General features: G+C 38.8%; 3 protein-coding genes across 14 annotated transcripts in view; 1 reads left to right on the forward strand and 2 right to left on the reverse strand.

Moving 5' to 3' along the window:
- Positions 1-211: 211 nt before the first annotated feature.
- Positions 212-7091, reverse strand: LOC102787370 (bromodomain-containing protein 3-like). 7 transcript variants are annotated; one of them, XM_035909853.2, is made up of 10 exons: positions 6917-7091; positions 4458-4783; positions 3222-3359; positions 2769-2904; positions 2076-2326; positions 1862-1990; positions 1620-1766; positions 935-1080; positions 572-846; positions 212-441 (listed from the first exon to the last, which is right to left on the reverse strand). In XM_035909853.2, exons 2-10 carry the CDS (start codon positions 4650-4652, stop codon positions 332-334), a joined length of 1527 nt encoding a protein of 508 aa, XP_035765746.1. In that variant the 5' UTR covers positions 4653-4783; positions 6917-7091; the 3' UTR covers positions 212-331. The 7 variants fall into 7 exon arrangements, with proteins under 7 accessions (XP_035765746.1, XP_006795678.1, XP_006795680.1 ...); XM_006795615.2 differs by having other exon boundaries at positions 4458-4786; XM_006795617.3 differs by having other exon boundaries at positions 6634-7091.
- Positions 7092-8200: 1109 nt separating this feature from the next.
- On the forward strand, positions 8201-16571 carry wdr5 (WD repeat domain 5). Of its 2 annotated transcripts, none has more exons than XM_006795614.2 (14): positions 8201-8380; positions 9878-9993; positions 10180-10288; positions 10439-10512; positions 10740-10829; positions 13251-13340; positions 13489-13572; positions 13663-13718; positions 13997-14043; positions 14263-14338; positions 14617-14650; positions 14928-15002; positions 15157-15244; positions 15485-16571. In XM_006795614.2, exons 2-14 carry the CDS (start codon positions 9916-9918, stop codon positions 15583-15585), a joined length of 1002 nt encoding a protein of 333 aa, XP_006795677.1. In that variant the 5' UTR covers positions 8201-8380; positions 9878-9915; the 3' UTR covers positions 15586-16571. The 2 variants fall into 2 exon arrangements, with proteins under 2 accessions (XP_006795677.1, XP_006795676.1); XM_006795613.2 differs by having other exon boundaries at positions 9884-9993.
- A 1424-nt stretch (positions 16572-17995) lies between these two features.
- Positions 17996-25938, reverse strand: part of rxraa (retinoid X receptor, alpha a) — a 109179-nt gene continuing 101236 nt past the window's right edge. For all 5 annotated transcript variants that reach the window (XM_006795612.3, XM_006795610.3, XM_006795611.3 and 2 more), the window contains 3 exons: positions 24048-24139; positions 22300-22405; positions 17996-21392 (listed from right to left, as the gene is read on the reverse strand). In XM_006795612.3, the coding sequence (XP_006795675.1) occupies positions 21245-21392; positions 22300-22405; positions 24048-24139 (346 nt within the window). In that variant the 3' untranslated portion in view covers positions 17996-21244. The remainder of the gene's footprint in view (positions 21393-22299; positions 22406-24047; positions 24140-25938) is intronic.

A 25938-nucleotide genomic window follows, 5' to 3' on the forward strand; every position in this document is an offset into this window, starting at 1 on the left:
ATATTAGTATTATAAATTGAAGTATTTCCAAATCAGCAAAGAAAAAACATAAATGTAAAAAACACGGGATAATGGTCAATCAAAGACGTTATTGTCTGAAACTGATGTAATGAAATCTACTCTTACCCAAGCAGAATGCCATCCGGCTCGGTTGCAGATTTAGAGTCTGATAAACACCAGAGAGATCGTTATTTAAAATACAGTACAAACATTTTCAATGGGAATTTTTATTTTAAACATAATGAACAGGTAACAAAATAGAGAGGTTTAATATATTTGACGAAATGTCTTTTGGTCATAATAGCAAAAATAAATAAAATCAATACAGTAATCATGAGTCACTGTCTTCTGTGCTAGAGTCAGTGAAGCTGGTGTTGGCAGAATCTGAAGAACTGCTGCTGCTGCTGCTGGTGCGATGAGATGGAGTTTGACGGCTTTTCTCTGGATGAAGGGGAGTAAAAGAGGCAACATCATTGATTAAATGCTACAGATAGTGATAGCAGGGAAAATCTATGAGTGATTTGTGCCTTAATGTCAAATGAATTCAAGTGAGCCTGTGCTTGGTACTTACTCTGAAATTTCTTAAACTTCTTACAGAGACATGACTTGACATATTGCTCCAGAGCACGCAGAGTGGATGGCTTTAGCGTCTCAAAGTCAATCTCGATTTCATCTGGGTTGGTGTTGCACATCGAGGGCTCCCGGCTCTGAATGATGTGCACCACGTGGCCCAGTTTCATGCCAGGTAACCGGTTAATGTCCAGGCTTAGCTGGTGCTTTTCAACGTAAGTCATTGGCAAAGATTCATCCTCTGACTCCCATTCATTGCTCCCTTTCCATGAATATCTATCAAAAAGACAAAGCAGTGAAAATCTCTGTTAAAAAGTAATACCACAAAATAAAAAAAGTTCATGAGCTAAACAAAACATCATACCTAGCACAGGAATTTGATGTACATCTGGAATTCAATACTCCTACATTTTGTCGGCTGTTGTCTTTTTTGTCCTTTTCTTTTTTCTTCTTTGGTTTACTCACAGGGGATTCAGACAGAGCAGCAAGCTGTCCATGAACGGCTTTAAGCTGGCAAGAAAAGTGCCACAAAAATTAGAAGTCTTGTATTCCTGAGAATGATGAATCAGTAGGAAGGTTCAATACACAGTTAACACCCATGCTCCCTGGAAGTAGCCTTCCAGCAGACATTGGAAAGTTGAACACACAGCAACTTTTGGCTCAGAAACCAGACCGCAGTTTTCAGAATGAGAGCGAGCCGTGAAGGTGGTATATTTGGCACAAATGACTTGAACTGTGGATCAAAAAGGAAAGTGTATTGCCAGCCCAGCTTGCCATTTTGCTCTCTAAAGTATTTAATTCCTCAAAATAAAATGCAATGTAAGGGTTATAGCCGTGGTGGGGTGAAGAAGATTGCACAATGATGTGCACTAGATCACAAAGGAAAATCTAAAAGTAGAAGCAGCTCTGAAAATGGTGCTGAGCTATCCAAGGAGACTATTTCCTTGTGCACAGTGGACAAACTTAAATCAGATATGAGCTTTGTTTTGCAGTGCGTTGCACAACTTTTTCATAGCACCTAGTAATAATACATCTGTGCAGTAACCCACCTGATCTGCACCCACCTGTTCTTGCAACTCAGCAAGTCGGGTGGCACGCTCCTCTGCAGACTCTGGTTTCTCCAAACTGCCACCTGCTTGTGAGGTCACTTCCACGTGTTCGTCTGGCATCTTTGCAAACCTTTGCTCGAAAACTCCCTGAAGCAAACAGAGTGAAATAGAAAGCAGAGCAACCAAAACTTTCCCCCTCCCACCCATTTTTAATAATAATATTCTATAAATTCCAAACCCACCTGAAGTTTTCTGGCCTTAATAACAACATCATGATGTGCAGGATTGTATTTGTAGCAGTTAGAAAAAATTAACCTAACATCTGCAGCAAACGCTTGTGCATCTTGGTACTCTCCTGCATCCATCTTTTTCTGAAAATAAAAAAGGTAACCAAATAAAGCATGTGTATCAAGGCACAAAGCAAATGCATGTATAAAGGCATATAAGCAAACATACTTTAACCGTGCTGAGATCCATGGGGTACTTGATGATGTCATGATAATCGTGTAGCTGCAGAGCTTCTGCGTCTACAGGCTTGTAAAAAGGCCAGGCGTAAGCAGAATGTTTCTTAGAGAGCATTTCCTTCAGGATATGCTTGCAGTACTTCAGCTGTTCACTAAGGCCACAGGGTTCAGTGTTTTGTTGTGATGACTCCTCTTCAAAGTCGCTCTTGGCACGGCTTGAGCTCTCACGCCTCTTCCTGCTTTCTAAAAATAATTAAATTGTTACAATTAGTTCATTTAAACAAACCTTTCTCCTCTCTCTTATCTGCCCTATTTCCTTCATTAGCTTAGAGTTTTTAAAGATGTAAAATAATTAAAGCGAAAATGGTGCTAAAACTAATCTATAATCTTATTAAAACTTTAGACTTTTAATAAGTGGATAAGAAGCACACATAGCTGTGAAACTGAAAGTCTGGCTTGCCAGGATTTTGGAGAGTAACGGTAAAACCCATCACTCTCCATGAACGCCTGCACCCTCTCATCTCATATTTGGTTATTGCATTACATACAAGGTGTTCAGCATCTCATCAGTGACACCCTCCATGTGCTAGCCTATGCAGTCTGCTGAATTCTTGCGACCGAACATCAAAGTACTAGTTTACTACTAATAAGCAGTCAGTGTTACAAGTTCTTTTAAGTGAGTTACCTGGTGTGCTACTTTTTTTGCCCTTCCCTTTGGCAGCATGAGGAACAATCTCCACTTCATTCTGAGGCATCTGGGCAACTTTTTGCAAGTAAATCTTTTCCAAGGCGAGCGCCATCAGGACAATATCGTCTGTAGGCTGAAGAGGACAGAGGGAATGATTTTTTGCATTTTGTAGCTCAACTACGCCAATTTTGGACACGGTAACGTATTGTCCTCTTGCATGCCTTAGAGAATTGGTAATTAGTTTAATAAGGAATTTTCACAGTGAATGCTGTTCTGAGAAAATGTTGGCGATCAACGCCGAAAGCCAAATTAACTGCATCCAGGCCCAGTATACAAAACTCAACTCTTGCTCAAACATTCTCCGGCATGGCATATATTGCCCAGTGTGAGGACACGCTTAGTATCTGTAAGGGAACAATGGAAGGAATTTGCAATCACAAAGCTCCTCACCTTATTGTATATGTAGCAGTTGGTAAACATGGTGTTGAAGTCTTGCAGGCAGTCACTCGCACTCCAATAATAGTTGTTCTCTAGTCGTTTCTTAATGGTTCCCATGTCCATGGGCAATGTTATTATTTTATGATAGTCCTGGTTAAGAGAAAGAGTTGATGTCAGATAAATATAGCATTACATTTTTGCGCAGCCCCACACTGAGGCTCTGCCAAAGTTTGATTAATGAAGAACAATTACACTGCACAATTTCCAGTTTATTCATGTTGGATATTATTTAATTAATCTTTTTCTATAAAACTTGATATTAACTACATGTTAATTACTTTATTAAGACAGAGTCAAACGGCATCATTCAGACTACTTAATAGTGTTTGGAACTTAAGGCAAAAATGGAGGTGGCTAAATCGCCACCAACTTAAAATCACCAAGATTAGCTTTTTTGCACTTTCTGAAGTGAGTCAGATAATCAGGCTGGAATTAACATCAATACTGTTTAACATCAACTGTTTGCATTTTTAGATTCAGCACTAAATTGGATAAATAAATTAGTTACACTTCATACACATTCTTGCTGATGTATTAAAATTTAGGATCAAGGATATGTCGGCAGGCTTTCGAGTCATTTCTTACTAAAGTATGGCTAAAACTAGGATAAGATGCAAGACACAGTGACACTGCATTCCATTATCTCTATACTCACTGTGGTATGTGGGTTGTGCGTGAGAATTAGGAACAAAATAAAAGGGAGGAAAAACAAAAAAATGTCTTAGACAACATTAAATTAACAGTGAGAGAATAACAAAACGAAAAGAAGATCTAGTAGTTTCAGAAGAGAAGAACAGACAGACCCGAGAGCACAAAGCAAGTTAGCATATCTGAAAACTAAAAAAAAAAACAACTATATATATATATATATATATATATATATATATATATATATGTAAAACTGCTGGCAGCTACCAGTAAATGTATATTTAACAACAATGGCTAAATAGATCATATAATACAACATAATGCCCACTTAACATCACTTTTGCATAAAGAATGGGGACATTGTGGAATTAAAAAATATTTTCATTATGAGCAAAACTATGACTTACTTGTGCAACTAACTGAAGAAAAGCCCTGCAATCCTGAGGCTGAAGTCATTTTTGTACCATGATTTGTGAAAAACCCATAAAAATGACTTGATGCACTGTAACCCTGTCAGCTGAACATGTGCAAACTACTCACTGGCAGTCCAAGAGCAACTGCATCGACAGGCTGGTAAAAAGGCCAGGCGAACTGGTGCCGCCACAGGGATTTGATCACTATGTTCTGCATATACTGCAGCTGGTTGGTCCTCCGGCCTTGCTTGTTGGGATTGGTCACCTCGGGAGGTGGGGGATTAACAAGCTGAGGAGGGTCCTGGTTGGTGTCTGTGGACATGACGGCTGCACAAATTCTTCTGGGTTCTGTGATCTTCTGTAAGTCATGTAGTGTTCACCTGACAGCTTGTCACACACTCTGAAAACTATGCATGAAGCAGGCTGGGGAGTCGTCAAACCACACAATGTGGCCTGCTGACATAAAAGAATAGACTGTTATGATCATGTGGTTCTCCAAATATTAAATATAACACTATAAAGAGGAAGCAACTGATTACTTCACACCATTGATATAGTTTCAAAAACAGACTATATCTCATATCTTTTGAAGCTTATCACATTCATTTTACTTTATTATTATGTAAAACAATCTGCACGTGACTGCATAAAGGCTCTTTCCTTGCATGCTGAAAGGAGGCAATTGAGGTATTTCAGTCATCCAGTTAGAATGCCTCCTGGGCATACCTAACTGGGAGGAGACCCCGGGGTAGACCCAGAACCAGCTGGAGAGATTATACATCTCATCTGACCTGGGAATGCCTTGGGACCCCCATGGGGAACTGGAAAGAGTGGCTGGGGAGAAGGATGTCTGAATACTGCAACCCAGCTTCAGATGAGCAGACGACACGGAGGGTGTGTAAAGGTTTAGTGGGCATGCGAACTGAGAAATGTTTTCTTGGCAAATACACTGACATAATTTAAGAGGCTGTTTCACTGATGGTGTTGGAATCACCTATGTTTATTTAGCTGTCTAGCAATCTGCCTGCAATTATTCCAATTTTAATATTTAGAGAAGGTGGAGAGATGGAAGTATGCATTGGATAGAAGAGGAATCAAGAGGTGAGAGGTGAAGAAGAAAGTGAAGAGAGGGGGAAGTGAGTGGAGATGAGTGTCACGGGTGATTTGTGACAGGAGGACAGCAGCAAAAGTGAAAGCGAAGGTTTAGAGGATGGGAGCGAGACGGGCTATGAAGTATGGTTTGGAGCACTAACAAAAAGGCGGGAGGTCGAGCTGGAGCTGTTAAAGGTGAAGGTCTAAGATTTTCATTAGGCCTGATTAAAAATGAGTACATGAAAGGGTCAGCTTAGACTGAGGTTGCTACAAAGGATGATAAAGATGGAGCTGCTAGGTATGAAGAAAAGAGAAAGACAAGAGAAGAGATTCTTAGATGTAGTGAAGGAGAACATGGAGAGTGTTAGTGTGACAGAGGAGGGTGCTACAGATAAGGTGAAATGAAGGGAGATGACCCATTGTGGCGACCCTTAAAGGGAGCAGCAGAAAGGAGCAGGTGATTTCGATTTTTTTCTTATTTCAGTTTTATTTTCAGTTCTAATGCATTTCAATTAATTTCGAGGGAGGCTTTGTTCATTTCAGTTTAGTTTTTAAATAGCTTACAAAACTTTATTCTTCAAATATTATTATATTTTGTTGGTCTAAGTTAACACATTATATTTCAAGACAAACACATTATTGTGAACGCATCCTTTTCTCAATAAATAAAACCAAACTGGGGAAGACTAAATGCATTTCATGTATTTAATTTTAAGTTTTAGTGAGGTGATATTACTGTTTATCTATTTTAACATTTAAATCTATTTTCCTTTATTCCAGATCAAATGTTTCTTCAAATCTAATTTTATTTCGTTTGCTCATTTTACTAAACATCGCCACTGGAGAAGCCAGTGAGAGTCTGCATGATCTCAGACGCGGTATAAATCTCAACCTAGCTCATGTAATATCATACCATACTAATATAATGCTAACTTAACGGAGTAAGAAGGAAGAATCGGATTGTCAAGTTTTAAATGAGCACGACAGAGTTAAATAATCAGGAGGCCAGCTCTTGGGAACACTAACCAGTCACGTTCAGCACGTTAGCTTCATTTGGCTAGCAGGTTAAGGTAAACCTATATGGGCGCATTGAGAGACAGATTTAAGTCGTCACTGCAAATGGGCAATAAAAAAACACCACAGTATCTTGTGCAGTGCCTACTGTGGTTTGTGTATTTCAGTTGGGCCTCGCTCTGCCGCGGTTAACTTACCACTCACAAAGTTTTCATAGGGACGCCAGTGGCTGCTACCTGAACGCTCGCAATTACCTTCAGATAACGGCAACACATACATGTACCACATAACTTGTTTCGCAGAGGATGACGGGAGAGTCACGAGTGTTTACCAACTCGTTTTTTCTTCTCATGAAGGTACTTTAAAATGCTAGTTTCTATTTAAGCCCGTTCGCGCCGCACCGAAGGCCAAACAGAAAAAAAAGTCGAGATACTGTAACTCCTGGCTGCACTTAGACCAGCTGAAAACTTCCACACAAACCTGCTGCGGGCATGGCTTCAAGTAACAAGCTCCCCTTCGTCGAAAGCTTCTGTGACCAATTTTTTAGCCAAAGTTAACAGCGTATACCGCCGCCTGCTGTGTCGGAGGGTGTCGCGAATAAAACCAAAATGACCGAAAGTGTAACGATCCCAAGAGAGAAGAGCGTTGATTTTCTTCTTCTTCTTCTTCTTCTTCTTCTTCTGGCTGCTCCCTTTAGGTGTCGCCACAGTGGATCATCAGCCTCCACGTCTAGCTGCGTCTAGCTTCCTCCTCTGCCACACAAACCCTGCATGTCCTCCTTCACTACATCCATGAACCTCTTCTGAGGTCTTCCTCTTTTCCTCCAGCTTGGCAACTCCATCTCCAACATCCTTTGTCCAGTATATCCACTACCCCTTCTCTACACACTGTTCAACTGTCTTCAAGCTGATCAACCTTGCTCTCAGGTACTCATTTCTAATCTTGTTCATTCTGGTAATTCAGAATGAAAATCTCAGCATCTTCACATCTGCCATATCCGGCTCAACCTCCTGTCTTCTTATGAGCGCCACCATCTCCAAACCATACATCATAGCAGGTCTCTTTGTGATCTTCTAAACCTTCCCTTTGACTTGTGCTGCTATCCTTCTCATGTTCATCTCCACCATTGCCTGCACACTCCTCTTCACCTCTCTTGTGCACTAAACTCCCATTTAAACTCATCCACCTTCACTACCTTTATTCTTTGGATTTTCAGTGTTACATGTGTTTTCTTCTCATTCACACATATTTAATATGTCTTGCTTCAAACGGACTTAAATGCTCATACCTACACCTTTCCGGACTCTTTTCCACCTGCTCCCTACTCTCTGTACATCATAGTCCACTGACTTTATCAGTCAACTTGTCCATTACCACTGCAAATAAGAAGTGGTTTGGAGCCAATCCCTGATATAATCCCACCCCTCCTTCAAACCCATCTGTCACTCGTATTGCACACCACACCACTGTCTTGTTGTCCTCCTAGATGTCCTGCACCACCTTAAGATATTTCTTTGCCGCATTTCATCTCTTGTACCCAATCATATGCCCCATATATTCTCTAGAAACAATCGAACTCATCCTGACCTTCTCTAAACGTCTTTATCAACAGTTGTTTTTATAATGTTTTATAAAAATGGAAGATATAATAATGAATGACATGCAAAACTCTCTGTTTAATGGATTGTGGCAGTATGCGCGTAAACACGTTGGTTTGCGTCCCGCCGTGAAAACCAAAGAAGAAGAAGAGCGTAACACGCATGCGCAAAGCCACAGCACACCACATTCCCCGCTTCTCTTTCCCTACAGGCAATCATCCAAGAGCAAGTCACTTGCTGTATACGTTCTCCATGATCGTCTGAATACACATACATGGTGTGTTTTTTTTTATCCTTTAGAGTGTTTACGAGGAGTAACAATCTGACCGTGAAGCTTCATTAATCTGTGAGTACCGTCTTTATGACTGAATCCTCATTGTGTGAATGGAGGGCCCCTCCATGGTACCTCAGCCAGTTTGTCAACAGCACCAGTGCATTTCGAGCAGCGGCGGCTGCATCATCAAATAACCTTTAGCGTCTATATAAAACCACCAGTTTTAAAGTGGCGTTATCGTTGACGGTTAAACATCTGAATAGTGATATAACAGCGTGGCTAGCTGTCGTTCAAATACGATCTTAGTCAAGAGTTGAATTTTCCAACCAAGGGAGTCCGTATCGCCCTTTGTTTGATATTCTCTTTTCTCGCACGTTTGTTCCATTTAAACGCGAATTCATGTTAATATATTGCAAACAGATGCCATCTAGTTTTAGCTGAATGCATTTGCGTTTCTGTTTGGTGGTTTTAAGTAGCCACAACGAAGTAATGCAATGCTAGCTAGCTAAAGCTAGCTTAAATGGCTAAACTTGGAGCTAAATGAGAAAGCAGCAACACGAACGAGAGAAAATAGCTGCAGCCTGTACCAACTGGGGTAAATGCGGCGTTTAGCAAAAACTGCAGCTCATATGAGGGGCATAAAACTAAAAGGAAACACCGTGAGCTAAACGGCAAGGTGGTTTCGTATATACTTTGTGCATTTTTGTCATTATGCAATATATACCATTGTTGTCATGTGAGATGGAGAAAGAGGTTTGCCCTTTCATTGCATTTTAATACCACTATCAGACTAAATATCGACTATATTCAGTCTAAACTTCGTTTTAACTTGACTGTCAGTGAATGTTGCAGTCAGTGCAGGGAGTTATGACCATTAAAAAATATAAATATATATTTGACTAACTTTATCAGGATTTTAGAGACTAGAAAAAAAATTGCATAGTCATCATGTAAATAAATAAACACAAACTAGAAAACTTCTGAAGAAATTTCGAGTGTGCCAGTGTATCTGCTGCTTGTAAACCTATCAGAAACTAAGAATAGTTTTTTCAAACATGTAAGATTTATTGGGTGCATAAAATAGTTGCTTTGAAAAAAGTTCAATGAAAAAACAGCTAGAAACATGTCGAATGGTCATTTTAATAGCAAAGGAATTGTATTGTATAGTATGTCTTATTTTATTTTAGGCATAAACATTCACAGGCATTTACACAGTAGTAGTATAAATCAAGTTAATGACGCAGTAGTGAAGTTTATAAATACAATCATGTTTTTATCACTTCAAAAAGCGGCTTTAGTATTTTTGAGTTTTTGTTTTGAAAGGCAAGTTTAATTTTGCTAAACTTATTTTAAACCAGTTGTTTGTCAGTCACCAAGTGTCTGAGCATGAAAGAGACCGTTTGAAAAATGTAATCATATTATCCAGGCTGTCAGTGGTATTGTTCATGCAAACCTCTTGAAAAGTTACTGAGGCTCGCTGTTATATTTGTTCATTGGTATTTATAACTGGTATACTGATCAGCACCAGTAGCATAAAGAATATCTTATGGTATTTATTTTTTTCTTCTGGTTTAGGATAGTACACAGTAGATGCTAATTTCTTCACCATGGCAACTGAAGACAAGAAACCAGAGACTGACACAAAACCTCCAGTAGCGCCGTCAGCGTCTGCCAGCCAAAGCAAGGTTTGAATTTTTGGGACTATCGCTATTCTGTTCCAGCTGTAGCCTTTTAGGGCCAGGAAATAGCCATAGTTGGGATTTATAAGAGAATGTATTTTGTTTAATATAGACTTGAATGTTAGAATGTTAGTATATTTGTCACATCTCAGCCAAGAGTTGTTAAATGTTGTATTTCCTTTTCACTCACAGTCGGCACCTGCAAAGCCAAACTACAGCCTGAAGTTCACATTAGCGGGCCACACCAAAGCTGTGTCCTCTGTCAAATTCAGTCCGAGTGGAGAATGGCTCGCCAGCTCATGTGAGTAAAAATCACTGCTGGAACTACATTTTTTTTTTTCATGACTTAATAATTATCAATAAATTATTGCAGCTTCTTGTTGAGTTTTAAGATTGATGATGTGTTGTTTTTTTAACCTATGCTAAGCGCGTATTCATTCTGTCTCTACAGCTGCTGATAAACTGATCAAAATCTGGGGCGCGTATGACGGCAAGTTTGAGAAAACCATATCTGGACACAAACTTGTGAGTTTGACTAATTCTTAGCTATACTCCTGCTGTGTTAATGGTTTTGTTTTTTATTGGCTGGACTAACGTAGAGCTACTGTAGCATCCTTGATGTTTAGTCAATTGGGATCAGATGTTTGGAGTCGTTACTAAGAACCAAGCCACGGTTCCATTAGTTCTTACATTGGCCCCATGCTAGCTGTTCTCAGAGCTTCAAGTCCTGATCAGTTCCCATGAATCTGCAGGGTATATCTGATGTGGCCTGGTCCTCTGACTCCAACCTCCTGGTATCTGCATCAGACGACAAAACCCTGAAGATTTGGGACGTCAGCTCGGTAAGATGGGAGATTATTTAAATGATTCTGCTGAAATGTGTGATATAATACTAACTCTGTTTGCTGCGCATACATTTTAGCAAGCTGCACAGGTATATTACCATCATAGAATATTTGACCAACAGTTTTGGTTATTTTTATTTTAGCTATCCAGCAGTAGGGAGTCTAGTGATGTTATCTGGCATGGGATCTTCTTTCTAGAAGGATCATAAAGATAAATAATAAAAAGCATGAATAGCTGTGGCACAATTATGAGTATGATCTTGGATGAGTGATTGGCAGGTATCAGCGTGGCAACTGAAGTGTAGTGGCACTAACTACAACTATTAGGTTAGCTCATGTAGGTAATTGATTGTCATTTTTTATATAAATGAAATGTGCACAGCACAAAAGAGTTGGAACATCTAAAAAAAAAAAAAAAACATTATTAAGGAAAAATATACAGTCCTATGCAAAACTCATATTTGGAGTGAGACTTTCATGTCATTTTTAAAAAGGTCTTGTGTTTTTAGGCTTTCTGAAGGTCATTCAAGATTTTCTTTGAATGACCTTCATAGGATGCTTTTTTACTCATTTTCAGTCCAGGCCTTGTTCCTGACCATTTTAGGAAGAATGTTTTTTGCTTTTGTAAAGCCACGTAACTCAAAGGATGAACTTTTTTTTTCTTATATTTAATAGACAACTTTGGAAAAGAACCAATTTTAAATTTTATCTCTATTTATTTATTTTTTACTAAGAGCCTGCCACGAAAGCTGCTAATATGTGCCCATTTCTTTTGTTGAAATCAAATATAAGTTTGATGGGATGAAATAATATTTTTCTACCAACCAGGTGGTTTCCCCTAGAACTATTAGCTGAAAACTTGGCATATCTCAGCATGGTGTACAGCGTGTCCTTTACAAAAAAAGGAAACAGGACAAGTAAAGGGCAAAAGAAGTGGCAGGCCTTAAAACTATCTATAACAGATTAAATATGAAAATATATGAAACAGAGTCCTGAAACAGACTCTGAGAAATGCACCTGGCCCTTCAGTTGATCTACTGTTTGCTGAAGCCTCATCATAAAATGCCCTCCCCAGAGCTCGGACATTATTGAAGCATTGCAGGATCATTTTGACAGAACAGAACAAAGGGCAGCCAACATCCAAAGAGGAGCATAGAATGTCCTCCAGGAAGCCTGCAGAAATAGTCTTGAAGAATACTTAAAGAAATTACAAGAACGTTTTCCTAAGAGAGGTCAGGATGTGCTGAATTGGCTTTCATGCTCATCAGAATTGTTTTTACTTTATGTATTGTATTTCCATTTATGATTGCACAGTTTACTGCTCCCCATTTCCCATTTTCTTAGCACAGTATAAAGAAACAAGGGCTGGCTGAAGACTTTTGTATAATACTGTAGATGAATATTATAAACATATTGTACTTTAAAATACTCAGCTGATCTTTGTCCACTCCTGTGCAATAGGCTGAGTCATCCACTGCTCTCTCCCCACATCGCCAGCTTGGTCTTAAGCCTGAATCTGTGAGAGCTACACCCCAGGCTGACAGCCTGTTCTGACTATGACACAGATATTATGCAGTATTGCTGGTACTGCTAAAAATACTGATTTCATTTTCACAATCAATGTTCAGAATATTTGTTGACTACTTGAATGCATGAGTTCAACTAAATCTATGGGGAGGCTTGTTATTCAGGCCCTTATACTGCAAAAGATCATCTCATGATCATTTGGCTGGACTTACTATTCCTGCTGTCTGAGAGAACAATGCAATCTGTGATTGGTTAACTTGTGGGCAATCTCCCCTTTATTTACTCTACCTGCACATTCTCATTCTGTTACTGGGAGAAGATATCACATGCTCTTTTCAGAGAAGTTCAGAGACATTATGACATGCTTACTTAGTTAGATTTGCTTCTGAATTTCTTTGTAAATTTAGCTGAAGTCATGTGCTGATTTTGTCAGATGATGTTGCGTTTATCAAATTCGGATCTTAGCAGAGCGGCAGATTGGAAATGGCTCGGAAGTTGCTGATTAAAATGTATTAATGGGTTATTTTATATGGGCCTATTTTCTGATAATAGAGTCGGAAAATATGTAAATGAGAAGGCTTTGTTTGGGAGTACTACTTGTAATAGAATCTCAGTGTGTTGGAAATGTGGTGTACTGCTGTAAAAAAGGGGAGATAGTGATTTGGTAAGGCTCGGTCTACATCGCTGCTGTGTCTCTTATCATTATACTTTTATGAAGTATGAAAATGAAATCCATGTAGACTCTTAGGTTCATATCAGTGGTTTCTGCTGATGTTAAAATTGTATTACATTTAAAGCTGCACTTGTAGTGTGGTTTAGTTGAAGATGGTCCTTGATTTTTCAGTGTGGGTGAGAAATGTGACATTTCGACCAATTTTCTCTCTAATCCAGGGGAAGTGCTTAAAAACTCTGAAAGGTCACAGCAACTACGTCTTCTGCTGCAACTTCAACCCCCAGTCCAATCTTATTGTGTCAGGATCGGTGAGTACCAAGCTCTTGGCAAGAAACAAGTCCTAACTAAATGGAAAGCAGATGTTAGACCTTTGCGAAAGCTCTCACTTTGAGCATTAGAAGCAGTTTCTGAGTGGTTTTCCAAAAAATGATTATTTTTTTTCTCTTCCGTTTCTAGTTCGATGAGAGTGTAAGGATATGGGACGTGAAGACTGGGAAATGTCTGAAAACGCTGCCAGCTCATTCTGATCCAGTCTCTGCTGTAAGTTTATTTTTATAATTAATTAGACAAATGCTCCGGATTTAATATTAACACTGTATTAAAGGCATGATGGTCTGCCTCGGCTTGCAGGTTCACTTCAACAGAGACGGCTCTCTGATTGTGTCCAGTAGCTACGATGGCCTTTGGTGAGTACTTGGATCCTCCTGAGACTCTCTGGCCACAGTTCAGGGAACATGGGTGCTTTTTAAAAGAACAAGCTTGTCTTTGATAAGAACTGGAAATGCTCCATGTCTGGCATATTTGCTCTGTGCTCGAGCTAAAAAGAATCCCTTATCATCACATTGTAGCTTATATGGATGACTTTCTAGTCACCCGGTGTGTGATTTTTATTTTTTTTTTTATTTATTTTTTTTTTAATACACGGAAATGTCTCTCAGTTAATTGTGTTATCTTTCATTCACAGTCGAATCTGGGACACAGCATCAGGGCAGTGTTTAAAGACACTGATAGGTAAGATCAGTCACACACGTGTTCCAATTCTTCTTGTTTGGTTTGATTTGTTACAGAATGTGCTAATTAAACGATTGATTAGTGACAGCAAATCTAATTAGTTTTGTATTGAGGCATGAAAAATGTAATCAGACTGAAGCTTTGAGTTTTTTCAGTTTTGTTTTGTTTTTTTAAACGTGTCTTTGTGATCAATGCATTCTTGTTTTTTGTGTTTCTTAGATGACGACAACCCTCCTGTGTCGTTTGTAAAGTTTTCCCCCAATGGGAAATACATCCTGGCTGCTACACTGGATAAGTGAGTATAGACGTTGCTCAGTTTTGTGGCTTTCCTTCACGACGCTTGCTAATTTTGGGGGGGGGGGGGGGGGTCTCTCTCACTGTAAAGCGCCTTGAGGTGAGTGGTGTTGTGATTTAGTGCTATATAACTAAATCTGAATTGACGTCTTAAGGAGCTGGACAGTTTTTCACAAGCACCACTTGGATTTCACCAGCAGGAGGCAGCACAGCATCACAGTGAGCTGCTGTCTGTTTATTTGACTGTCGATTTTAAACTTCTGTTTGTATTTCTTTTAGCACGCTGAAGCTGTGGGACTACAGCAAAGGAAAGGTAATTGCCTTTGAAAGCTGTTGAAAGCCTTGATTATCATTCAGTTCTTTTATTCTAACTGATTTAATTTGTCTGTGTTTATGTATTAAGAGTTCAGAAATTTTAAATCATAGATGCACATTCCCAGTAGTGTCCTAGCCTGAGTAAAGATGGCATTTTATTTTGCTTTAAGATGTGAAATGTTTGTTTAGTAATGAATAAAACTGCAGATTTTACAGTTTTGTCATTTTTGATTGTATAACAGATACAAATAACTTCTGCTTTTCTAACATTTCAGTGCTTGAAGACATACACGGGCCATAAAAATGAGAAGTACTGCATATTTGCAAATTTCTCTGTCACTGGTGGGAAGGTAAGATCATTTCTTTGAGAAAATGAATGTTTATATTTTGTTTTTATTGGTGCTTTTAGTTTCAGTGTTACTTTAAAATTACAAAATGGTCCTTTTGAAATCACTTATGTGTGCAAACATAACTCTGAGCCTAAGTGCCGCTGCTCTTTTGCAGTGGATCGTGTCGGGCTCAGAAGACAACATGGTTTATATCTGGAACCTGCAGACGAAGGAGATTGTGCAGAAACTCCAGGGCCACACAGGTACTGCAGATGCACTGTGACTGAAAACGCAGATAGAATAGCATTTTTGTATGGGGACTAAAAGTCTAGGGCAGAGTTAGTTGTCTTTTAGAATCACTTTGCATTTATTTAATTAAATATTTGAAGGCATGGCTCATTTTTAAGACAGAAATTTGCAGCTGTGTTTTAAATATTGTGTTCTGGTGCAATCTGTTCTTTTAGTTTGTCATTCTTTAAATTTTCTTCCTGCACTTTTTTCAGATGTTGTCATTTCGACTGCCTGCCACCCCACAGAGAACATCATCGCATCTGCGGCTTTAGAAAACGACAAAACCATCAAGCTATGGAAAAGCGACTGCTAAGCCATTTTGGATCTTTTGGGCCACTTGTGTTCCTTTGTTTTTTTTTTTTATATATATATATAATTTTCCTACATTTTATTGTAAGACAGGAGGACTTTTGTTTTCTAACAGAGAGCTCCTGCTGGATTGGAAGAATGAAATTAAACTCCATGAAATGTCATGACATTCAGCCAGGAGAACCAAACCAGACACATCATCCACACAGTTCTGCAGCGGACGTTATCCCCTCATCAAAGCATGTGCCAGATTTCGATGTCTCATTATGGAAATTTGTGATTGTTTTTTTTTCTCTCCCTCGTTTTACTTTGCAGCAATATTCTGGTGCTTCAGTATTTTATTTTTTTAAACACTGCATTAACCTCGATGTCACTGCCTCATAACAGTCTTCACAAGCACGATTCTAGTCTTGTACAATGAATATAATGGTTATTTGGTCCTTTGTGTTATTTTATTTTCTGCCTTTGTGTAACTCAGTAGAACCATTTACAATCAGTGACTTTAAAGTAAAGAGGTGACGGTATACCTGAGGACAACTACTTAATACTTAAGGACTTTGGATCTTAAGTGAGTGCTTTTTGCCCTAACAAGATATTTTAAAAAACATTTTTTTTAGGGCAACAAACCAGAATTTGACGTAAGTGCAAACATTGAGAATGTTTACAATTCTTCAAGATTTGCTACAAAAATCAAAATGACCCTGAATGACCCTTAAAAAAAGAAGTACTTACTAACACTTGACAGTTCACAACAGTGACCAAATGCAGTTATTGTGTTCCAGTATTTGTACATACAACAACGCCACGTGTCGCAGTTTGATTACTTTAGCTGTCTTTGTGTTTTTATGTTCTCTGCTTGACTAGCTGATAGTTCTGCACATGAAGCCAGCAGGCTGCTTTTCCTGTAGTTAACCTGGATTCTATGTAAAATATGTTCGCATCTGACAGCTGTAATTCACATCTGAATAAAAACAGTTTTTGTATGTTTCACCCCGAGTCATTGACAGTTTTATTTCTGTACACCTAACACAAATCAACTGGAAACGCTCACTTAAAATTTTTTAATAACCTTTTTTTTCCTGTCCATGAATGAAGAACATCAGAGAACAACCCACGAAGAACAGATGACAAAATTCCATTTTCTTAAAAATAGACAAAATATAATGAAAGAAGATACTCCCATCTTGCAGCGACAGGTTAAAACATGGCAAAGTAAAAGCGACACAGTTACCAAAGTGCCAAAGCTTACTATTACTCCTGTCTTACATTTTCAATCTGAAAATTATCTCTTGCCGTCAAATAAGCTTTTCCACAATGTACATAACAGCCCACAGTGAGAAGAGAAAGAACAGAGTACATAAGCAAGGGATAAAATTACCTTTGTACAAAAATAGAGCTTTTACCAAGTGTTGTTTTTTTTTTTAAAACTACAACATTTTACTGTTTATGCCACAAAGAAAGCAGTGATTGTGTCACATGTTCAGCTTTTCCTGGTTACTTTTTTTTCTTTTTGAACATACAATTGCTAAGCAACACATACATTTCAGAGGGTTTCAAATCTTAACCATTTTTTCCCCTCTCTTTCATAGTTTACTAAGGTCCCATAAACTGCTGAGAAGCTGGTTTGAGTTTATAACTGCTGCAATTCTGCTGGTTGATCAGGATTTTTTTTTATTAAGGTCAAAATGCAAACAAATCCTCAGGGGGGGGAACGAACACCATTAAAAGCTTGAAGAACACCTGCCGTTTGGTCTGAATCACTCGTCTCCTTCTTTCAATGTTGGAAATCCTTAAGGAATAGAGCTGTCGATATATATATTTATAAATATATACACATATACATATTAACAAAATATAGCATTCAATGAAGGTAATCATTCTTTGCAGGTGACCATTTCTTTCTTGTCAAGATCGATTTATGGCTTAAGATAGCTGCTGTCACTAATCACAGTAGAAGGAGACATCGGACTCAAAAGAACAGGAGAATAATCGTTATAACACTTGGGTCACCCGGTTGGAAACGAGCATTGGATTGTTTTATCATCTGCTTTTCTTGATGAAAATCAGCCTCTAAAAATAGTTTCCTCTGAAAATGTATGAACGTTTTTGATTTAACAGACAAACAAATATGTATATATAGATATATATCTATATATATATATATTTTTTTTTTCAATAGTATAAATACTGTAAGCTCAAGCTGGCAGTCAATACTGTCACATGGATAGGTTGTAATATTCAGGCCACCTCAATGAAAATGGAGAATAAGAATCAAACACAAAGCCAATAGGTCTTTTTGATGTTATTGCTACTTTACTCAGTTTTAATAAGCACAGATACTGAGGTTTTGTCTGAGCCAAAGGAATATTGATGATAGTAATGCGGTTAGAAAGTGCCTTCTTTTTGTTAACAACAAAAACAACAACAACAACAACAACAACAACAAAAATTCAAGTTATGTTGCAGCGCTCTTTCTCTTCCACTAGAAGGAGCTCGCAGCTCTTAAACTGCTACTACATCCCTCCCTTTCCTCTTACCCAAACTTCTCCCTCACCCAAAGTAAACCTTGCAGTCCTGCTTGAGCTGTATAGCATCTGACATTTCAGAGCCAGCATGTATGAACTGACTTTTTGATTTTTTTCATCGTAAGACAAAAGAGATCATTGGCCATCTGGGGGATCAGTTTCACAGAGGTGGAATGACATTTACAAGTTCTCTCCCAGCGCGTGCTATTTATTATAAAACTAGCACCAAATAATGATGAAAAACTGACATACGGACATTTTACAGAATGGTTTGTTTTTTTTTTCTGAGTCAGAAATCTATGGAGTCTTAATGACCCTCAAAGCGTGATTATAATTGATTAATGTGCTAATAAACTCAACATCAGTAGCTGACAGCTAAACTAAGCTCCGATTGCTTCCCACGAGTTTCATTTTTCATAAACCAACTGCGAGACTGGATATGATGAAATATACATGAAACACCAGCTGATTAAAAAAAATTGTTTTATCATTTTAAGCGTGGATTTTATTTCATACGCTTAATTTACTTACATTTTCAGTGCAATTCAGATTTTCATTTATCCATTACTATCAAGCAAATTATTTTCAAAGGGCACACTCTCAAGACTCCATACATTTCCTCAGACCCGATTAAAAATCTGACTTTTATCAAAATGTAATGAAAACACAGTGCTCGGGTTTCTTTTTTTTCTTCTTTTGTTTCCCAGGTTCAGATAGTGTAAAGGTGCTTATGAAAGAGTAGCAAAGATGCAGATATAGAAAGAAAATCCTATTTAAATCTTTTTAACCATCATAAGTATTATTATTATCTGCAGTAGCAAAGCTGGTGTTTTTTTTTTTTTTAAATTTGGTTTTTTACACTTGGTGAGTTTGTTTGAAATCCTGGTGACACCTGCTGTAGTGTGACCTATCACAAAGTTTACCTTTTAGTACTTTCGCTGGTGCTTATATGTCCTTCTGTTTCTGGGCAGATTTTTGTCATCAAGGGTTACCATGTCAGAATTTGTTTTAGCCCTTACTTATAATGGCCACATTTACTTGAGAGGCTTTGCCTTTTTACCAGGCCACCGCTGTAAAGAGCAGTTGTCTCTTAATAATTTGCCTGGTTAAATACAAGTTTGAGTTCATTTCAATCAAATGTGAGTAAACCAGAGCTAAATAACCCCTAAATATCTTTAAAAAAAACAACAACAAAACCCTTGGTATTATTTTCTCCTGTCAGTAAAAAACTTGCAGTGGACCCACATTTGACAAACACATTTCTTTAAAAGATCTCAGATCTGTGGACAATCTTTGGAAATGCAATTGATGCATAGTTTTGCAGCAGCTGCAGCATTTACAGAAAAGCAGAGGAGGGGGGAGAAAGCAGAATATGGGCATAAAGCATATTTATACACAACATGTATATATGTAGAAACATGGATATTTAACATTTCAGTTCAACTTATACGACACTTGGTTGTCCAGAGAAGTGCAGAGAGAGCGAGTGTGTTTGTGTGTGTGTGTGTGTCCCTCTGAGGTGTTAAACAATTGTGGCGTTCCTGATTGGGTTGGGGCCAGAGTCCACCTCAGAGGTCAATTACATCGACATCAGCTCTCTGTTTAGAAACCCGACTCCACGGTCATGAGGTTAAGTGCCAAGTAACAAACAAACAAACAAATAATGGCTCCTGCTGCAACAGCAACAAGTACATCTCTCACATACTGTATATGGTCTAATCCTAAATGGGTATCAAGAACCGAAGGGCCGAAGGATGGAGGCAGAGGTAAATTGTGCATTGCTGTCTTTAAAAGTGAAAACTGAAAATAACGTCAATACTGTTTCTGTACAGGTAGATATGAGGTGTTTTGAAAAGCTAATACCCGCTGTGTTGAGCAGAGTGTGGAGGTGTAAATGGTGTGCTGGAATTCACATGAAACGCGAGGTGGAGAGGGTGGAGAATGGACGATAAGGAGCTAAGAGGCTGGCAAAACTAGGACGTTTACCCACAGTGTGAGTGTGCACAAACTTTCCAGGCGTCCAAGCTTGTCGTGATGAAGGCCAAATGTTGGAAATGTTACTTTCCAAAATATATGTTGTTCCTCCGTGTGCTGGTAGCCTTTCAGAGCATCCAGTGGGCTGTAAAGCTTACAGTTGGGTACTTTAAAACAGCCTGAATGGTCCTGTGTGTAGATTGTACATAACAAACTTTCCCAACTCTCTGTCGAGCAATACGCGAACTGAAGGGTTGATAAGTGGACTACCACAACATCCTCCCCAGTGTTGCACAGTGTTTAGAGTAAGACATGGTTGTATTTGTTGGAATTGGGCAGAGACCTGAGGGTTTTGAGCTCTTGCAACCTTGTTAACCCACCTCTGAATTCTCCAGAAAGCTCACACATTGAAAAAAGAACACAGCTAGTGCAAGACCTGACGTGCTTAGTTGAGTCAGGCAGGAACAGACAAGTTCCTTTAAGCAGACTTATTTCCCCGAACCAGCCCGCCCCTCTTAATTAAGTTCAGTCCTGAAAGACAGTGAGGGCTCAGGTCCAAGTCTAAACAGCCCAAGGCTCTCAAGAGCCCACGATTGTCCCGATCACAACGTTGAGTGTCCAATTATGACATCATTACTGTTCAATATATGTGTGGATATATATATATATATATATATATACATATATATACACACACACACATATGCAAGAGCAACTCTGTCTTTATGTGTTAAAACCTGATCATCTCGGCTTTTTCTTGTCAAGGTGTAGGAAAAGCGATGATGAAAACAATGGCTCAATATGTTTCTTTTGTCCTCTGTCCGTCCTCATTTCAGTCCACCGTTGTCACTCGTCTTGCTGCGTGGTTTTCATATATAATATTTCTTATTCGTATTTATATTTTTTACAAGGTATAAAACAGACCCATGGGCGTGACGGATTCATTGTTTGAAAACATCTAAGCGAGGCGAGGGGTAGAAGGGACAGAGGAGGAGAAAAAGAGGGAGGAAGGGGGAGGTTCTCCATCCAAGGCTGTCTTGTGATTTGTCCCTTGCTGGAGATTCTTTTAAAAAATAAAAAAAAAAGGAAAAAGGCCCCCCTCTTGATCCAAGGCTGATGAGGAGGGTTGGGTGGAGGTAAAGAGGGTTCAACCCCTCACCTCTATTATGTCATTTGATGTGGGGCTTCTAGCATCTCCATAAGGAAGGTGTCAATGGGCGTGTCGCCGATGAGCTTGAAGAAGAACAAGTGCTCTAGACACTTAAGACCGATGGAGCGCAGTGCAGGCAATCGCAGCAACAGCTTAGCAAATCTGTCACAACACAAAACAAGAACTTAGCACAGGATGAAAAGCTGAAATAATTTTAAAGTATTTCTAAGCTTGCAGTTTCAGGGGCATTCGTTTTGGCATAAATATGCACCTTGTCATAAGCAGACGCTCATCCATCCAGCTGCAAGTTATGATTTAAGAGAACTGGTGATGCTTGCACACACAGGCCTCACATTAAATATAAGACTAAGAAAAACCTAACTGTTTTGAGCAAATGGCAAAACTTCAGTGCAAAACTATCACACAATAATAATTTTAATAGTTTTTTATGCAGCTGTAGATGGGTTTCAGCAAACTTTCAAGCTGAAAATAGCCACGAAAAAGCCACAGATGTGCCAGAAACTGCAATGCCTGAAACAACCACTTGAGGCTGATTCCAAAAGCTAACCAGTCCCCATATACCCTCATGATAACATGCCCAACATGTTTGCAACCAAATGTAGCAAATATCTATACCCCCCTTGTTTTTGATGACCAAAATTGCCATCCCATTAAAAAATACACAATGAATTAGTATAACATAAATCAAGCTTATAATATAAGTTAAAACATCATCTACTGTATCAACTCAACTAATACGGTCACATTTGGCGTTAAAAAATCCAGAAATTCTGTCAATGATTCATATACCAATTCACAACATCAATTTTTGATATACAGTCTATGTCAAAACTGATAACACGGTGAACTCAAAGCTACTGATAAAACACATTTCTTGTGTGGATGTACTTCAAGCTTTTTTCTTTGACTTCTACCTCATGAGAGGCTGTCTGGGTTGAGACTTTAAATATTAATAACAGCTGCAGCAATAAACACACTCGTGCTCTTGATTTTCTCAGCACCGCAAACAGGTAATGTAACAATAAGGGCTCGGTGTTTATGATCTTACCTGCCAGGCTGCTCTGGGTATTTCTGTTTGCAGTAGGCCTCTAAAGACGCGTAGACTTTCTCTCTCAGAGCTTCTACTTCGCCTGGGTTGGACAGACCTTTAGAGTCTGCGGAGAGTGGCAGAAAGAACAAAAGAATTCACTACACCACGTGGCTAGGCTGTGCTGCTGTTATTTGTACACAACTGGACATTCTTCTTCTTCACTATAAAAAGAAAAAAAAACCCAAAGAAGTAAACAAGTAGGCGTGAAAAAGCTTTCAAATCTGCACTTGTGCCCAGTGGAAAACTAGCATACCTCAATATGGAAAAGCATCTCCACATTCTGGGCTAGTCCAATTAAGACCACAATTCTCAAGCTGCACCAATTTAAGCTTCACTGGACTCATCTTTGATTAACATTTCTGACGAACAAAGCATTGTGAAGTTGACAAACAATGAATGTACATTGGTTGTTAATGGCTGGACCAGATCACACAGTGTGGGAAAGAAAAGGACTGAGGGCCATTTTTGCCTTGCTGTTCCCTCCACCCCCACCGCCGTATGTTTTTTTCCAGTCAGTGTAGTCTTGCAAACCCCTAATTAACAAGGAATCAGGCGGAAAAGTGAACAGGGGCCAGTGGGTCTGGGTATGGCCTGAACAAAATGTGAAACACAGAGGATCAGTGTGTCCGGGGTGAGCAGATCCGCAGAGCCCCAGAGAGATTCAGGGAGCCTCCCTTATTGAGTCACTAAAAACCTGGGTCACATTCATGGGTTAGTTCAGTCCACTTAGATTCCATTTGGATAAGGTTTAAATACAGAACAGCACACTCATAGCAGAAGTGCCTTGGCAAGACACGGGCCTCAATTAAAGAGCACACTCTTTCTTTGGACCTTTGCGGGGGAATGTAGTAAAATTTACACAAGGTTGTCAAATTACAAAATAAATGAGAATTCATCAATTTCAAGTAAAAATGGTGCTTTTTTTGAAGTCTTGAGAGAATCAAGGTCAACTCAAAGAGATAGTTTCCATTACAAGCTGAGATACCAGAGCTGAGACATAAGTTATGCACAACGCAACAGCAAAGCCAAGAGTAGCTGGAGTGATCATATGAGATTCAATCAGTGAAAAAAGAAAAAAAAAGAAAAGAAATTGCACTTCAGGATAATATTCTTCCTTGAATCTAAATACGTTATATTTACTTTTAACAAAAGTCTAGCAGCATTTTGAGACCATTTCCCCAATGTGAAAAGTTGTTCCCACTGGAATTGATTAAAGCCAAATGAAAGCTGAGCCAATGAGGATAAGACACATTTGTCATGTTCTATTTTAATCCTGCTGTGGGACAAGGTTTAATAATCCAAGTTGAAGAGTTTGTGTTGACTAAGCGTTACGCTTCGAGTCCTCAATGACTCATATTCTATTCCAGCAACGTCTGTGTCGGCTGATTATAGCTACAGTGCACAAGGTCTTTATACTTTTAATAAAAGTTGCATTTCACTGGAATACGCTGATGTTCAGAAAGAAAAAAAAAGCCAGTATAAAACAATTGCTCTGAAGGAAGAATTACACAGTGCAGTAGTTTGATGACCCATTTCTCTAAAATGGGTCATCAATTTAGATTTTTAGTCATTTTAGATTACTGAATAATTTTTTGGGTTTTTTTTTTAAATAAAAGTTGAAACTAAAAAAAGGAGAAAAAAGAAACAAGAGTTTGCATTGCACAAACAGCAAATGAAAGTTTTTATATAATATACACAATGGTTACCTGGGTTGAAAAGGACAATAGCTCGAAGGCACCCCAGTTCTGTCTTATCCATCTGCATGTCCCTCATCTTTGACACCAGCTCTGTCAGCACTCTGCACAAAAGCAACAGGAGACAGTCAGAGATGCTACTCAGGTTAAAATACTATGTCAAGAATATTTAATTCTTGGCTAATAGACAATATTTGTGTAAAATGAAACTAAACCAGTGGCAGAAAATTAAAGATCACATTTAACTGGATTATTTTTTTTTGCAAATGACACACTATTCTTGACTGGTGCATTGCAAATACAGTTTTAAGTTTGCCTCTATTTGAAAACACATGCACACAAGCTTACTCTGAGCCCACACTGGCACAGTTAGATCAGTGGAAAAGTTTACAGCCCTGCAAAGTAATTATATTTAGTACATGGTTTTCATAAAACGAAAGCCGCAGAGTAAACACAAGCTGTAATCTAACACCAGTGCTCCCACTGTCTGTGTGTGACATCACGGGTGGGAGTGGTGGCGTGTGGAGTCGCGCGAACTCCTCACCCCACTTTGACTCGGTCACACCCTCTCCCTGGCACTCTTTATTTTCCCTCTCACTCCGTTTCTTTCTGCTCCTCGCGCCCATATAGTAAAGTCAATTGTGGCTCTTAGCTCATTCTAATTCAATTTGCTCTAAGGAGGAACAACAGAGCTTAAAAAAGACAGAGAGGGAGAGAGAGAGAAAAGGGACTCAAGCGTTTAAGTTGATCAGTCTCTTCATTTGTATGGAGAAGAGACAGTGGACCAGATAAAGATGCATTATCAGTTCTCTGCATCTTAACGCTTGCCACAGTTAATAAAGAGATGGAATATGTCCTGTGGCTGTGAACGCTGATGACTGAGCGCACAGCCTGCTGATCAGAGGCGCAAGAAGGGAGACACAAAGAAAGTACTCAAAGTTTGACTGTGGCTTGACTGAGTCTGATGACAGCACGTGCAGCTGCAAATTCTCTGCTGGCTCCAAAACTGTGCAAGGAAACATGCGCTTCATTTGCAGTTTTTAATTTTCAAAATATAATAACAATCCATGACCGGAACTGTTCAAGAGTAATGTAGTTTAAAAATATATATATTTACAAAAAATCCCAAACCAATACAAACAAAATGTAAGATATATTTTGCTTATACGTTAGACAAACTTCCATAAGGGTGGTTCCTGCATCCAGCTGCGCTGTGACTCTATGGTGCATGGATTGTCTATATAAGATATGAGAGGTTCTGTGTGACCCCTGTTGTGTACAGGCGTAAATATTTTATATATTGGAGTCAATCAATTGTGCCTGTGCTGCTTGGTTTTCTGTAAAGCCCACCTGCGGTTTACAGTATTCTCCATTTTGTGTAATATTTCATTGTTTCGATTAAATGTTACATGAAATATTCTACAAGGGGTGGACATTTAATAGAATTTTAATCTCGATCAGAATTTTGTTTTCCCACAATTATAACATTTAAAATGCATACTCTGCCAATATAAAATGCAAAGCAAAAGCAATTTAGGCACTCTCTAAATCAGCACTTGATCATGTGTCTGTGTTTGCCAATCACAGCTGGTCCCTGCAGCACAAAGCTTGAAGTTGGACTAAAAGACAAATATACAACAAAAATCCAATGTCTGGCACAGCACAAAGCAAGGAGCTTGTCTCTTGAATTGGATCAATATCCGTTATTTGGATTTTGGGGCAAGTGATGTTAAGAACAAATCATAATGGAAGAATGCTGTGAAAGAGTGCTGCTTTGCATTGCAGATGCAACTGAAAATACGCCACAAACTGCAGTATAATTAATGAATTAAGGCCAAGAAAAACAACTGCCGATGTAAATTGTCCAAGTGCCAATTAAAGGAAGCCTGTACAACAGCGTGTA

This window comes from Neolamprologus brichardi, chromosome 7, assembly GCF_056152115.1.
Source record: "Neolamprologus brichardi isolate AB-2024 chromosome 7, ASM5615211v1, whole genome shotgun sequence".
NCBI classification, from domain to species: domain Eukaryota; kingdom Metazoa; phylum Chordata; class Actinopteri; order Cichliformes; family Cichlidae; genus Neolamprologus; species Neolamprologus brichardi.